The 13,182-nt window shown below is 43.9% G+C and overlaps 1 protein-coding gene across 2 annotated transcripts in view; it reads left to right on the top strand.

Moving 5' to 3' along the window:
- TMEM25 (transmembrane protein 25) overlaps positions 1-13,182 on the top strand; it is a 105,583-nt gene that overhangs the window by 67,106 nt on the left and 25,295 nt on the right. For both annotated transcript variants that reach the window (XM_069740718.1, XM_069740719.1), the window contains 3 exons: positions 3,058-3,297; positions 3,381-3,509; positions 3,623-3,650. In XM_069740718.1, the coding sequence (XP_069596819.1) occupies positions 3,058-3,297; positions 3,381-3,509; positions 3,623-3,650 (397 nt within the window). The remainder of the gene's footprint in view (positions 1-3,057; positions 3,298-3,380; positions 3,510-3,622; positions 3,651-13,182) is intronic.

The raw sequence follows: 13,182 nt of genomic DNA on the forward strand, positions 1-13,182 counted from the left end.
CAAGGGGGAATCCATCCTATATACCGAGGCTTAGAGCGTGTGTAATGGTTGGGGCTGTAGTGGACTTCATTTTCGGTCTTGGGGCTTTGACATTGATGAATTCATCATCTATTCTGTAGACTTTGTGTTATAGTTTTTTAAAAGAGGTTTTAGTTAAAAATAGTGAAATCTTATCCTTAAAGGGAACCTGTCACCTGAATTTGGCGGGACCGGTTTTGGGTCATATGAGCGGAGTTTTCGGAGGTAATACACGGAGGACAAAGAATGAACTTCAATCCAATATTGCGGCCAGCATGCAGCCAGCGGGTAAGGAAAGAGTGAATTAAACACCCAAAAACTCCGCCCATATGACCAAAAACCAGTCCCGCCAAATTCAGGTGACAGGTTCCCTTTAACAATATGCTTCTTCTGAATGTAAACATTAGACTTCACAAAAGACAAGAGATGATTGATGGATAAAACCTCAATTTCAGAAACATATTTAGTATTTCAGAAAAGAGATGCTCAACCTCACTGAAATGGGAATCGTTTACACTGCACAAAAAAATAAAGGGAACACTTAAACAACAGAATATAACTCCAAGTACGGTAAATCAAACGTCTGTGAAATCAAACTGTGCACTTAGGAAGCAACATTGTTTGACAATCAATTTCACATGCTGAAATTATTGGCAATTATCAAGACACACTCAATAAAGGAGTGGTTCTGCAGGTGGGGACCACAGACCACATCTCAGCACCAATGCTTTCTGGCTGATGTTTTGGTCACTTTTGAATGTTGATTGTGCTTTCACACTTATGGTAGCATGAGAAGGACTCTACAATCCACACAAGTGGCTCAGGTAGTGCAGCTCATCCAGGATGGCACATCAATGCGCGCTGTGGCAAAAAGGTTGGCTGTGTCTGTCAGCGTAGTGTCCAGAGACTGGAGGCGCTACCAGGAAACAGGCCAGTACACCAGGAGATGTGGAGGAGGCCGTAGGAGAGCAACAACCCAGCAGCAGGACCGCTACCTCAGCCTTTGCGCAAGGAGGAACAGGAGGAGCACTGTCAGAGCCCTGTAAAATGACCTCCAGCAGGCCACAAATGTGCATGTGTCTGCACAAACGTTTAGAAACCGACTCCATGAGGATGGTCTGAGTGCCGGATATCCACAGATGGGGGTTGTGCTCATAGCCCAACACCATGCAGGACGCTTGGCATTTGCCACAGAACACTAGGATTGGCAAATTCGCCACTGGTGCCCTGTGCTCTTCACAGATGAAAGCAAGTTCACACTGAGCACATGTGACAGACGTGACAGAGTCTGGAGTTGCTGTGGAGAGCGATTTGCTGCCTGCAGCTTCCTTCAGCATGACCGGTTTTGCAGTGGGTCAGTAATGGTGTGGGGTGGCATTTCTTTGGAGGGCCACACAGCCCTCCATGTGCTTGCCAGAGGTAGCCTGACTTCCATTAGGTACCGAGATGAGATCCTCAAACCTCTTGTGAGACTATATGCTGGTGCGGGTGGCCCTGTGTTATGAACTGGTGATTCAGAACCACAATGGACCTAGTGGTTAAGAGCACACAAGTGACCTGATAGTTACTAACATAGGACGAGCTCTGAGACGTGGGAACTCTGCTGACCGCAATCCCTAATCCTATCATACCACACTAGAGGTAGCCGTGGAGCGCTCCTGACCAGACCTAGGCGCCTCGGGCACAGCCTGAGAAACTAGCTAGCCCTGAAGATAGAAAAATAAGCCTACCTTGCCTCAGAGAAATTCCCCAAAGGAAAAAGCAGCCCCCCACATATAATGACTGTGAGTAAAGATGAAAATACAAACACAGAGATGAAATAGATTTTAGCAAAGTGAGGCCCGACTTACTGAATAGACCGAGGATAGGAAAGATAGCTTTGCGGTCAGCACAAAAACCTACAAACAACCACGCAGAGGGGGCAAAAAGACCCTCCGCACCGACTAACGGTACCGAGGTGCTCCCTCTGCGTCTCAGAGCTTCCAGCAAGCAAGAAAAACCAATATAGCAAGCTGGACAGAAAAAATAGCAAACAAAAGTAACACAAGCAAAACTTAGCTTATACAGGGCAGACAGGCCACAAGAACGATCCAGGAGAGAGCAAGACCAATACTGGAACATTGACTGGAGGCCAGGAACAAAGAACTAGGTGGAGTTAAATAGAGCAGCACCTAACGACTTAACCTCGTCACCTGAGGAAGGAAACTCAGAAGCCGCAGCCCCACTCACATCCACCAGAGGAAGCTCATAGACAGAACCAGCCGAAGTACCACTCATGACCACAGGAGGGAGCTTGACCACAGAATTCACAACAGCCCTGGGTGCCTCCTAATGCAGGACAATGCCAGACCTCATGTGGCTGGAGTGAGTCAACAGTTCCTGCAAGATGAAGGCATTGAAGCTATGGACTGGCCCGCCTGTTCCCCAGACCTGAATCCGATTGAACACATCTGGGACATCATGTCTCGCACCATTCACCAATGTCACGTTGCACCACAGACTGTCTAGGAGTTGGTGGATGCTTTAGTCCAGGTCTGGGAGGAGATCCCTCAGGAGACCATCCGCCGCCTCATCAGGAGCATGCCCAGGCATTGTAGGGAGGTCATACAGGTACGTGGATGCCACACACACTACTGAGCATCATTTCCTTGTCTTGAGGCATTTCCACTGAAGTTGGATCGGCCTGTAACTTCATTTTCCACTTTGATTTTGAGCATCATTCCAACTCCAGACCTCCATGGGATATTAGTTGATAATTTTTAGATTTTATTGTTCTCAACACATTCCACTATGTAGTGAATAATGATTTGCAACTGGAATATTTCATTCAGTGATACAGTATCTAGGAGGTGGGATTTTAGTGTTTCCTTTATTTTTTTGAGCAGTGTATTAGTAAATATTTTTTAGGTTAGATAAAGAGTTGTTCCAGAATTAGACACTTAGATCCTTGCAGTGTATAAAGTAAACACATAATGTGCGGCCAAAAAAATATCTATATAGTGCATAATTATAATCTGTGATACATTTTCTACCTGTCAGTCCCACCAGACTCTCCAGTTAGTACACCCCATGTCTCTGGATTATCCCTCCTACTTCTGCTAGTGATCCAGAATCAGCCTCCATCTGGCTTCCCCCTTCGAGATCAAGATGGACGATTCTTCACCAATTCTTCTCGCTTTCTCCTGTTGGACACTCGCAGTATAGATGGCAATGGTAGCCTGAGGGTAAAAGTTAACACCAAACAAAGTGAAGTGAGTCATACGTCTGTTACACCAGCAGGTGAGTTATCTGAACCTGTAGCAATACATCTATGATACTAGTATGAGTCTGAAGAATAATCCAATTCTTTCTCCAAATCACAGACCTCCTGTCCGTCAGGGTGGAGCTCCCACTGGTGCTTCTGATTGGGGCAGGGTCTGCACTGATTGCTGGGATTCTTCTGGTTAATATCCTCGTCTGTTGTCTTGTGCTGAAAAAGAAAAGAATCCGATGTGAGTGGTGACAAGAAATCATCCTAGTTGGATAAGGAAATGTAAGGGGTGGGATGTTCGTGACAATTCAAATGCACCTCTTACAAAATTTACCAATAATCTTTCTTTTTTAGATCATATGGGAAACCAGCTAACACTAAGGTGAGAAATGAGCTGATCATGTCTAGCTAAACTTTATGCCAAGCCCGTGATGTCTGCTACTTAAAGGGGTTGTCCAGCAAATTAAAATGATTTTTGAAAGGGACTTAAAGTAAAAAAAAAAAAGTAGAACTGAGGCTATGCTGCGGCCCCAGGCTGGTAGGAGGTGGTGTTCAGCTGAAGTAGGACTGAGGCGATGCTGTGGGCCCCAGGCTGGTAGGAGGTGGTGTTCAGCTGAGGCAGGACTGAGGCGATGCTGCGGCCCCAGGCTGGTAGGAGGTGGTGTTCAGCTGAGGCAGGTCTGAGGCGATGCTGCGGCCCCAGGCTGGTAGGAGGTGGTGTTCAGCTGAGGCAGGACTGAGGCGATGCTGCGGCCCCAGGCTGGTAGGAGGTGTTGTTCAGCTGAAGTAGGACTGAGGCGATGCTGTGGGCCCCAGGCTGGTAGGAGGTGGTGTTCAGCTGAGGCAGAACTGAGGCGATGCTGTGGGCCCCAGGCTGGAAGGAGGTGGTGTTCAGCTGAAGTAGGACTGAGGCATTGCTGCGGCCCCAGGCTGGTAGGAGGTGGTGTTCAGCTGAGGCAGAACTGAGGCGATGATGTGGGCCCCAGGCTGGAAGGAGGTGGTGTTCAGCTGAAGTAGGACTGAGGCATTGCTGCGGCCCCAGGCTGGTAGGAGGTGGTGTTCAGCTGAGGTACGACTGAGGCATTGCTGCGGCCCCAGGCTGGTAGGAGGTGGTGTTCAGCTGAGGTACGACTGAGGTGATGCTGCGGGCACCAGGCTGGTACAAGGTGGTGTTCAGCTGAGGTAGGACTCAGGCGATGCTGCAGGTCCCAGGCTGGTAGGAGGTGGTGTTCAGATGAGGCAGGACTGAGGCGATGTTGTGGGCCACAGGCTGGAAGGAGGTGGTGTTCAGCTGAGGCAGGACTGAGGCGATGCTATGGCCCCAGGCTGGTAGGAGGTGGTGTTCAGCTAAGGCAGGACTGAGGCGATGTTGCGGCCCCAGGTTGGTATGAGGTGGTGTTCAGCTGAGGCAGTACTGAGGCGATGCTGTGGGCCCCAGGCTGGTAGGAGGTGGTGTTCGGCGGTGTGGGGGCTTCTCTGACATTTTGTAAAAGCCCAGAGCACTGTAGTTTCCATACTTTTCAATTTGGTCTACCCCGGGAAAATGGCCACTAGTACCCCAAATTTGGGAGAAAAAAAAAGTGAAACTTTTAATCTGAAAAATACGGTAAATGTTCAGAGTCTTATTTTGATGCACACCTGGTTCTTAGCATCATGGTCTCTACAATCTCGAAATGACTGTAAATGCCCATCAGGCAATCACTAGTTGAGTTGAGCATCCAATGATTGGCTTAGAGGAAATTTCTGGTATATCAAGATGAGATACATACCATGAGATATGGCCTTCCCAAAACCCTGTCTGATGACAAATGCACCCTTAGCAGGATGCAGCAGGCCTCCACTAATAAAGGCTAGGAGTTGCACAGGTGCAAACTACTTGATAAAAACAGCCACCCCAACCAACCATTGCAGGGGTTGGCTGCCTAGCAGAAAAAATGCACATTGATATAACTCACTATGTGCATTTTTTCTGCTAGGCAGCCAACCCCTGCAATGGTTGGTTGGGGTGGCTGTTTTTATCAAGTAGTTTGCACCTGTGCCGCCCCTAGCCTTTATCAGTGGAGGCATGCTGCATCCTGCTATGTGTGCATTTGTCATCAGACAGGGTTTTGGGAAGGCCGTATCTCATGGTATGTATTTTTTCTGAGTTTTTTCTATGTTAGCTATATCAAGATGAGACCAAGAAAGTAGACACCTGCGGGAAAAGAGTAAATAAGATCTGGGACAAGAGCTTTTATTTAAAAAAAAATCTGAGCCCTTTTAAAAATGTTTTTTAATTGCTGAACAACCCATTGAGCCTTGTATAGTACTTGCATTATATATGCATGACCAGGAGATGCAGGTCTCTCATTACACCTATTAACAAACAGGTTTTTTACTTGAAGCCACTTCAGCAGATAAAACCAACCACACACAAACCTTAGGGTGCTTTCACACTGCGTTTTGACACTCGTCTGTTGTGCCTGATGAGGCTTACGTCTGAACTTCACCATAAAACAGGATTTGGGCGTATGCGCCAACTGGGCAATAATGGTGCTGACAGAGTGAACGTCATACACCATTTTTGGGCATATACGCCTCCTAGGTGGGCACTCAGACATAGTAGATTGAGTCTGGGTGTCTTCATTCAGAGGAACACAGATTTCTTTTAGTTTCCTGATCAGAATATCTGACGGATACCTATAGATGTTTGCATTTATGCATTTTCTCTATGATGCTGTGATTTCATACTTGAAATGCAACCACAATATCACCTTTGTGATTGGACATTGGGTATAGTGGGATCAAAACAATTTTTAACAATAAAAAAGGGTTTACTTCTAAACTCAAAAGGGTTTTCAAGTCCTCAGACACCTCCTCTTATTAAAATTTTGCTTACATCTGCATTAGAGGTCTCATTCAGGATTTCTGTTGCAAATTCTGTAATTCTTGTATGCAGCTCTTTATTTCACTCATCAAAATAAAGCATTCCATCGAGGACCCCTGCTGTCCATTATACGATTTTTTGGCACTGTGTACTGGCTTCTGTAATAAACAGATGTAAATGGAAATTGTGTGTGATGGCTATGGGTAGTGTAGGGATATAGCTCGTTGATAGTTTGCACCGTTCACTCAAGCTCGCAGTTTCTTGTCCAAACAGGAAAGTTTATTAACGCCATAAACTTCCAGCAGAAAGTAATAACAAAACAAAGAGTCCATATAGAAGTAACAGAGCAGTTCAGCTGCTCAATATTCAAAGTCCAACACTCGGCTGTGATGCTAGTCACTTCTCACAGTCAAGCCGTGAGTCAGAATGGTCAAGGAGTCCAAGATCAGAAGCCAGGAAGATACGTCATAAACAAGACTAGACAAAAAGCGTAGTCAGGTAAAGTTCTGAGGTCGGAGTATCGGGAGGATAACGGATCAGAGCAGAAGGGGTTAAACAGGCAACAACAACAGGTCAGTACAAAATCCAAAGTCAGGCAACAGATCAAGCATACAGAACTCAAGGCACAGGGAGAACAAACCTCACTTGTTGAAGGTACATCTGCCAGTGGTCTGGGAGAAGCTGCTCAGTTAAGTAGGCATGGCAATCACTTATAGTGATCACTTGGAGACAGCCGACACCTCCCAGTCACAGATTGGCTAGTTGAGTTGTCAATCAACACACTGACAGCTCAGCACGCGCCTGAACCAGATTGGATGGCTATGCTGTCAAAGTACTGACAGTTTCAGCACGCCCCTGTACCAGATTGGACGGCCGAGCTGCCAGTAATTACATCCCAGACACCCTGAGGGGTTGAACCCTGACATCGGCCTCTTGCAGAGTTTAAACAACTTACACAGGTCCTCCACCTTGTATACAGTACAGACCAAAAGTTTGGACACACCTCATTTAAAGATTTTTCTGTATTTTCATGACTATGAAAATTCTTCATTCACACTGAAGGCATCAAAACTATGAATTAACATATGTGGAATTATATACTTAACAAAAAGTGTGAAACAACTGAAATTATGTCTTATATTCTAGGTTCTTCAAAGTAGCCATCTTTTGCTTTGATGACTGCTTTGCACACTCTTGGCATTCTCTTGATGAGCTTCAAGAGGTAGTCACCAGGAATGGTTTTCACTTCACAGGTGTGCCCTGTCAGGTTTAATAAGTGGGATTTCTTGCCTTATAAATGGGGTTGGGACCATCAGTTGTGTTGTACAGAAGTCTGGTGGATACACAGCTGATAGTCCTACTGAATAGACTGTTAGCTGCTTTTTTCCTGCCATAAAACAAATTCTAAGTAAAAAAAAACGAGTGGCCTGTTGTGAGTTCTGTTTTTGGGCTCCCTCTGGTGGTTACTGATGGTACTGGGTGATTTGTTTTCTGCTGTCTCTGGTGTCCACCTGTTCTATTAGGATTTGGGAGTTTCCTATTTAACCGGGCTTTCTTGTCATTTCCCCGCCGGCTATCAAGGTTATCAGAGTGTTTTGTTACCTCAGCTTCTGGCTTCAGTAATCTTCAGGACAAGCTAAGTTTTTGATTTTCTTGTTCCACGTTTTGCTTTATTTTTGTCTTGTCCAGCTTGCATGTAATTGTTTCTTTGCTGCTGGTTGCTCTAGTGGGCTGTAATTGCTCCTCATGTTCCATGAGTTGGAACATGAGTTCAAGTAATTACAGGATGGTTTTTTGAAGGGTTTTTTGCTGACCGCGCAGTTTACTTTTGTATCCTCTGCTATCTAGTTTTAGCGGGCCTCATTTTGCTGAATCTGTTTTCATACTGTGTATGTGCCTTCCTCTCATTTCACCGTCATTATATGTGGGAGGCTGCTATTTCTGTGGGGTATTTCTCTGGAGGCAAGAGAGGTCTGTTTCTTCTAATAGGGGAAGTTAGATCTTCGGCTGGTGCGAGACGTCTAGGATCAACGTAGGCACGTTCCCCGGCTATTGTTATTTGTGTGTTCAGGTTTAGGGTCGCGGTCAGCTCAGGTTCCATCACCCTAGAGCTCGTTGGTGCTTGTCCTTTTGTGATTCCCTGCCATTGGAATCATGACAGTGGCCATCATTACTTTAAGAAATGAAGGTCAGTCCGAAAAATTGGGAAAACTTTGAAAGTGTCCCCAAGTGCAGTTGCAAAAACCATCAAGCGCTACAAAGAAACTGGCTCACATGAGGACCGCCCCAGGAAAGGAAGACCAAGAGTCACCTCTGCTTCTGAGGATAAGTTTATCCGAGTCACCAGCCTGAGAAATCACAGGTTAACAGCAGCTCAGATTAGAGACCAGGTCAATGCCACACAGAGTTCTAGCAGCAGACACATCTCTACAACAACTGTTAAGAGGAGACTTTGTGCAGCAGGCCTTCATGGTAAAATAGCTGCTAGGAAACCACTGCTAAGGACAGGCAACAAGCAGAAGAGACTTGTTTGGGCTGAAGAACACAAGGAATGGACATTAGACCAGTGGAAATCTGTGCTTTGGTTTGATGAGTCCAAATTTGAGATCTTTGGTTCCAACAACCGTGTCTTTATGCGACGCAGAAAAGGTGAATGGATGGACTCTACATGCCTGGTTCCCACCGTGAAGCATTGAGAAGGTGTGATGGTGTGGGGGTGCTTTGCTGGTGACACTGTTGGGGATTTATTCAAAATTGAAGGCATACTGAACCAGCATGGCTACCCCAGCATCTTGCAGCGGCATGCTATTCCATCCGGTTTGCGTTTAGTTGGACTATCATTTATTTTTCAACAGGACAATGACCCCAAACACACCTCCAGGCTGTGTAAAGGCTATTTAACCAAGAAGGAGAGTGATGGGGTGCTACACCAGATGACCTGGCCTCTACAGTCACCAGACCTGAACCCAATCGAGATGGTTTGGGGTGAGCTGGACCACAGAGTGAAGGCAAAAGGGCCAACAAGTGCTAAGCATCTCTGGGAACTCCTTCAAGATTGTTGGAAGACCATTTCCGGTGACTACCTCTTGAAGCTCATCAAGAGAATGCAAAGAGTGTGCAAAGCAGTCATCAAAGCAAAAGGTGGATACTTTGAAGAACCTAGAATATAAGACATATTTTCAGCTGTTTCACACTTTTTTGTTAAGTATATAATTCCACATGTATTAATTCATAGTTTTGATGCCTTCAGTGTGAATGTAGAATATTCATGGTCATGAAAATACAGAAAAATCTTTAAATGAGAAGGTGTGTCCAAACTTTTGGTCTGTACTGTACATAGACCCAAATACCAGAGGTGTTTGCACCTGTTCTCCCAGACAAGGAATGAACACTTCAGCTGCCCTTTCAAACTAGACCCATATCTTGTCTCCTTTAACTCTCTCAGCACCTCCTATCCAGGATTCTGCCATCTGCTCCTTTACATACCCTCCCTCTCTGCCCAAAACCAGGGACTTGGCATCTTCACACAACCAATTGTAAACTCAATCCCACCAATACTTGACCAAGTGATAGGACATACCTGGTGGGGCTTCCTTTTCATTGGTTGGTAAACATTATAGTGGCCCTCTCCAACCTTTTCCAACACTTAATAGGGTCCTTGCCACTTGGTGAGTAATTTGTTCCCCATGGAGGGCACCAATACCCTCACCCGATCCACAGATTTTAATTGTTTCACAGACTATACCCCCATAATCATGCCTTGAGGAAACGCTCTTTTGCATGCCTGTTAATTTGGTCCCTTGACATAACTGATCATTATGCTTAGCCAAACTTGCAACCCAAATACTGGTTCCCGGAGAACAACATTTGGTACCCTTACTTTTTCCACAAAAAAAAAAAAAAAAAATAAATAAATAAATAAATATATATATATATATATATATATATATATATATATATATATATATATATATATATATATATATATATATATATATATATATATATATATATATATATACACACAGTGGGGCAAAAAAGTATTTAGTCAGTCAGCAATAGTGCAAGTTCCACCACTTAAAAAGATGAGAGGCGTCTGTAATTTACATCATAGGTAGACCTCAACTATGGGAGACAAACTGAGAAAAAAAAATCCAGAAAATCTCATTGTCTGTTTTTTTATCATTTTTTTGCATTTTATGGTGGAAAATAAGTATTTGGTCAGAAACAAACAATCAAGATATCTGGCTCTCACAGACCTGTAACTTCTTATTTAAGAGTCTCCTCTTTCCTCCACTCATTACCTGTAGTAATGGCACCTGTTTAAACTTGTTATCAGTATAAAAAGACACCTGTGCACACCCTCAAACAGTCTGACTCCAAACTCCACTATGGTGAAGACCAAAGAGCTGTCAAAGGACACCAGAAACAAAATTGTAGCCCTGCACCAGGCTGGGAAGACTCAATCTGCAATAGCCAACCAGCTTGGAGTGAAGAAATCAACAGTGGGAGCAATAATTAGAAAATGGAAGACATACAAGACCACTGATAATCTCCCTCGATCTGGGGCTCCACGCAAAATCCCACCCCGTGGGGTCAGAATGATCACAAGAACGGTGAGCAAAAATCCCAGAACCACGCGGGGGGACCTAGTGAATGAACTGCAGAGAGCTGGGACCAATGTAACAAGGCCTACCATAAGTAACACACTACGCCACCATGGACTCAGATCCTGCAGTGCCAGACGTGTCCCACTGCTTAAGCCAGTACATGTCCGGGCCCGTCTGAAGTTTGCTAGAGAGCATTTGGATGATCCAGAGGAGTTTTGGGAGAATGTCCTATGGTCTGATGAAACCAAACTGGAACTGTTTGGTAGAAACACAACTTGTCGTGTTTGGAGGAAAAAGAATACTGAGTTGCATCCATCAAACACCATACCTACTGTAAAGCATGGTGGTGGAAACATCATGCTTTGGGTCTGTTTCTCTGCAAAGGGGCCAGGACGACTGATCCGGGTACATGAAAGAATGAATGGGGCCATGTATCGTGAGATTTTGAGTGCAAACCTCCTTCCATCAGCAAGGGCATTGAAGATGAAACGTGGCTGGGTCTTTCAACATAACAATGATCCAAAGCACACCGCCAGGGCAACGAAGGAGTGGCTTCGTAAGAAGCATTTCAAGGTCCTGGAGTGGCCTAGCTAGTCTCCAGATCTCAACCCTATAGAAAACCTTTGGAGGGAGTTGAAAGTCCGTGTTGCCAAGCGAAAAGCCAAAAACATCACTGCTCTAGAGGAGATCTGCATGGAGGAATGGGCCAACATACCAACAACAGTGTGTGGCAACCTTGTGAAGACTTACAGAAAACGTTTGACCTCTGTCATTGCCAACAAAGGATATATTACAAAGTATTGAGATGAAATTTTGTTTCTGACCAAATACTTATTTTCCACCATAATATGCAAATAAAATGTTAAAAAAACAGACAATGTGATTTTCTGGATTTTTTTTTCTCAGTTTGTCTCCCTTAGTTGAGGTCTACCTATGATGTAAATTACAGACGCCTCTCATCTTTTTAAGTGGTGGAACTTGCACTATTGCTGACTGACTAAATACTTTTTTGCCCCACTATATATATATATATATATATATATATATATATATATATATATATATATATATATATATATATATATATATATATATATATATATATATGTTTTTTTTAATTTGTTTATTAACAACTAAATAAACCATGGTACATGCACATGTGTATCCATTATTGTTGAATGTAATCTAATGTACATATAATTATATGCATTGTTAAACATACAACAACAAAAAATACGTATATTTATAACAAGTGTTATCTTTCATAACAATTTGTGCATGTCAGGTCACTTGCACCAATGTGTTATGGAAATAGAAACATAGAATCATAAATCCTAAGTTATAACTACAACTACAATAACTACTAATTCGCTGCACTAGAAGAAAGGAAACTTTGCATTATATCTGTCCCTCATGCGATGCCCCCAAAGACAGGCATCAAGGCCCGATTATGGTGTATCTATAGAGTTAGATGGAAAGAATTCCATCTACCCAAATTTTTTCAAATTTGCCCGGACAACCTCTATTCTGATACAGTGTGCGTTCATATGGAATAACCGAGTTTACCAGTTCAATCCAAGTTCTAAGAGTTGGACATAAGCCCCCCATCCATCGCAGTGCCAATACCTTCCGTGCCATAAAAAGTGTCTCTCGTAAGAAAATACCGATATAATGATCCCAAGTCTCCTCTTCCCATACTCCAAATATACAAGTTAATGGATCAAGGGGAACAGGAATTGATAGCAAAGATGTTAATAGTGACGTCACCTCTTTCCAGTAATGAAGAATGGTAGGGCACTTCCACATCATGTGAAGAAAGTCTGCATCTAGTGAGTGACTTCGCAGACATTCTGGTGTTTGGAAACGACCCATTTTAAAAAGTCGTATCGGAGTTAAATACGATTGATGTATTATGTATAGCTGGGTCATCCTATTGTTGACTGATGGAGATACTTTAATTGGAGATTCTAAAATCTCTTCCCATTCCTCCTCTTGCATATCGGTAAGTAGTCCCCCCCCCATTTCCCCTTAATAGATCTTACGGTGGATTCAGCTCCCGATGATAACATATTGGTATATAGAGAGGAGATAAGGCCTTGAGGACCCTGCAAGTTAAGAATTCCTATCAAGGGTAGAGATGAGATAGCTCTGCCTGCACCTGTATGTCTCATATGTGATTGAAAGGCTGATCTTAGTTGTAAATATCGGAAAAATTGGGATCTCGGTATACCATGTTTAGTTTGCAATTGCTCAAAAGACACAAAGATCCCCCCCATCATATATATCACCTATTGAGGAGACACCATGTAAAATCCAAAAGTCCGTGGATGGGTGATTTAACAAAACTGGTAAATAATTGTTTTCCCACAAGGGCATTTCCGCTATAATATCAATAAATCCAATAGTTTTTTTAATTTGCCTCCTAACTGATCGTGCCA

The sequence above is a fragment of the Ranitomeya imitator genome, chromosome 10 (assembly GCF_032444005.1).
Source record: "Ranitomeya imitator isolate aRanImi1 chromosome 10, aRanImi1.pri, whole genome shotgun sequence".
NCBI lineage: Eukaryota > Metazoa > Chordata > Amphibia > Anura > Dendrobatidae > Ranitomeya > Ranitomeya imitator.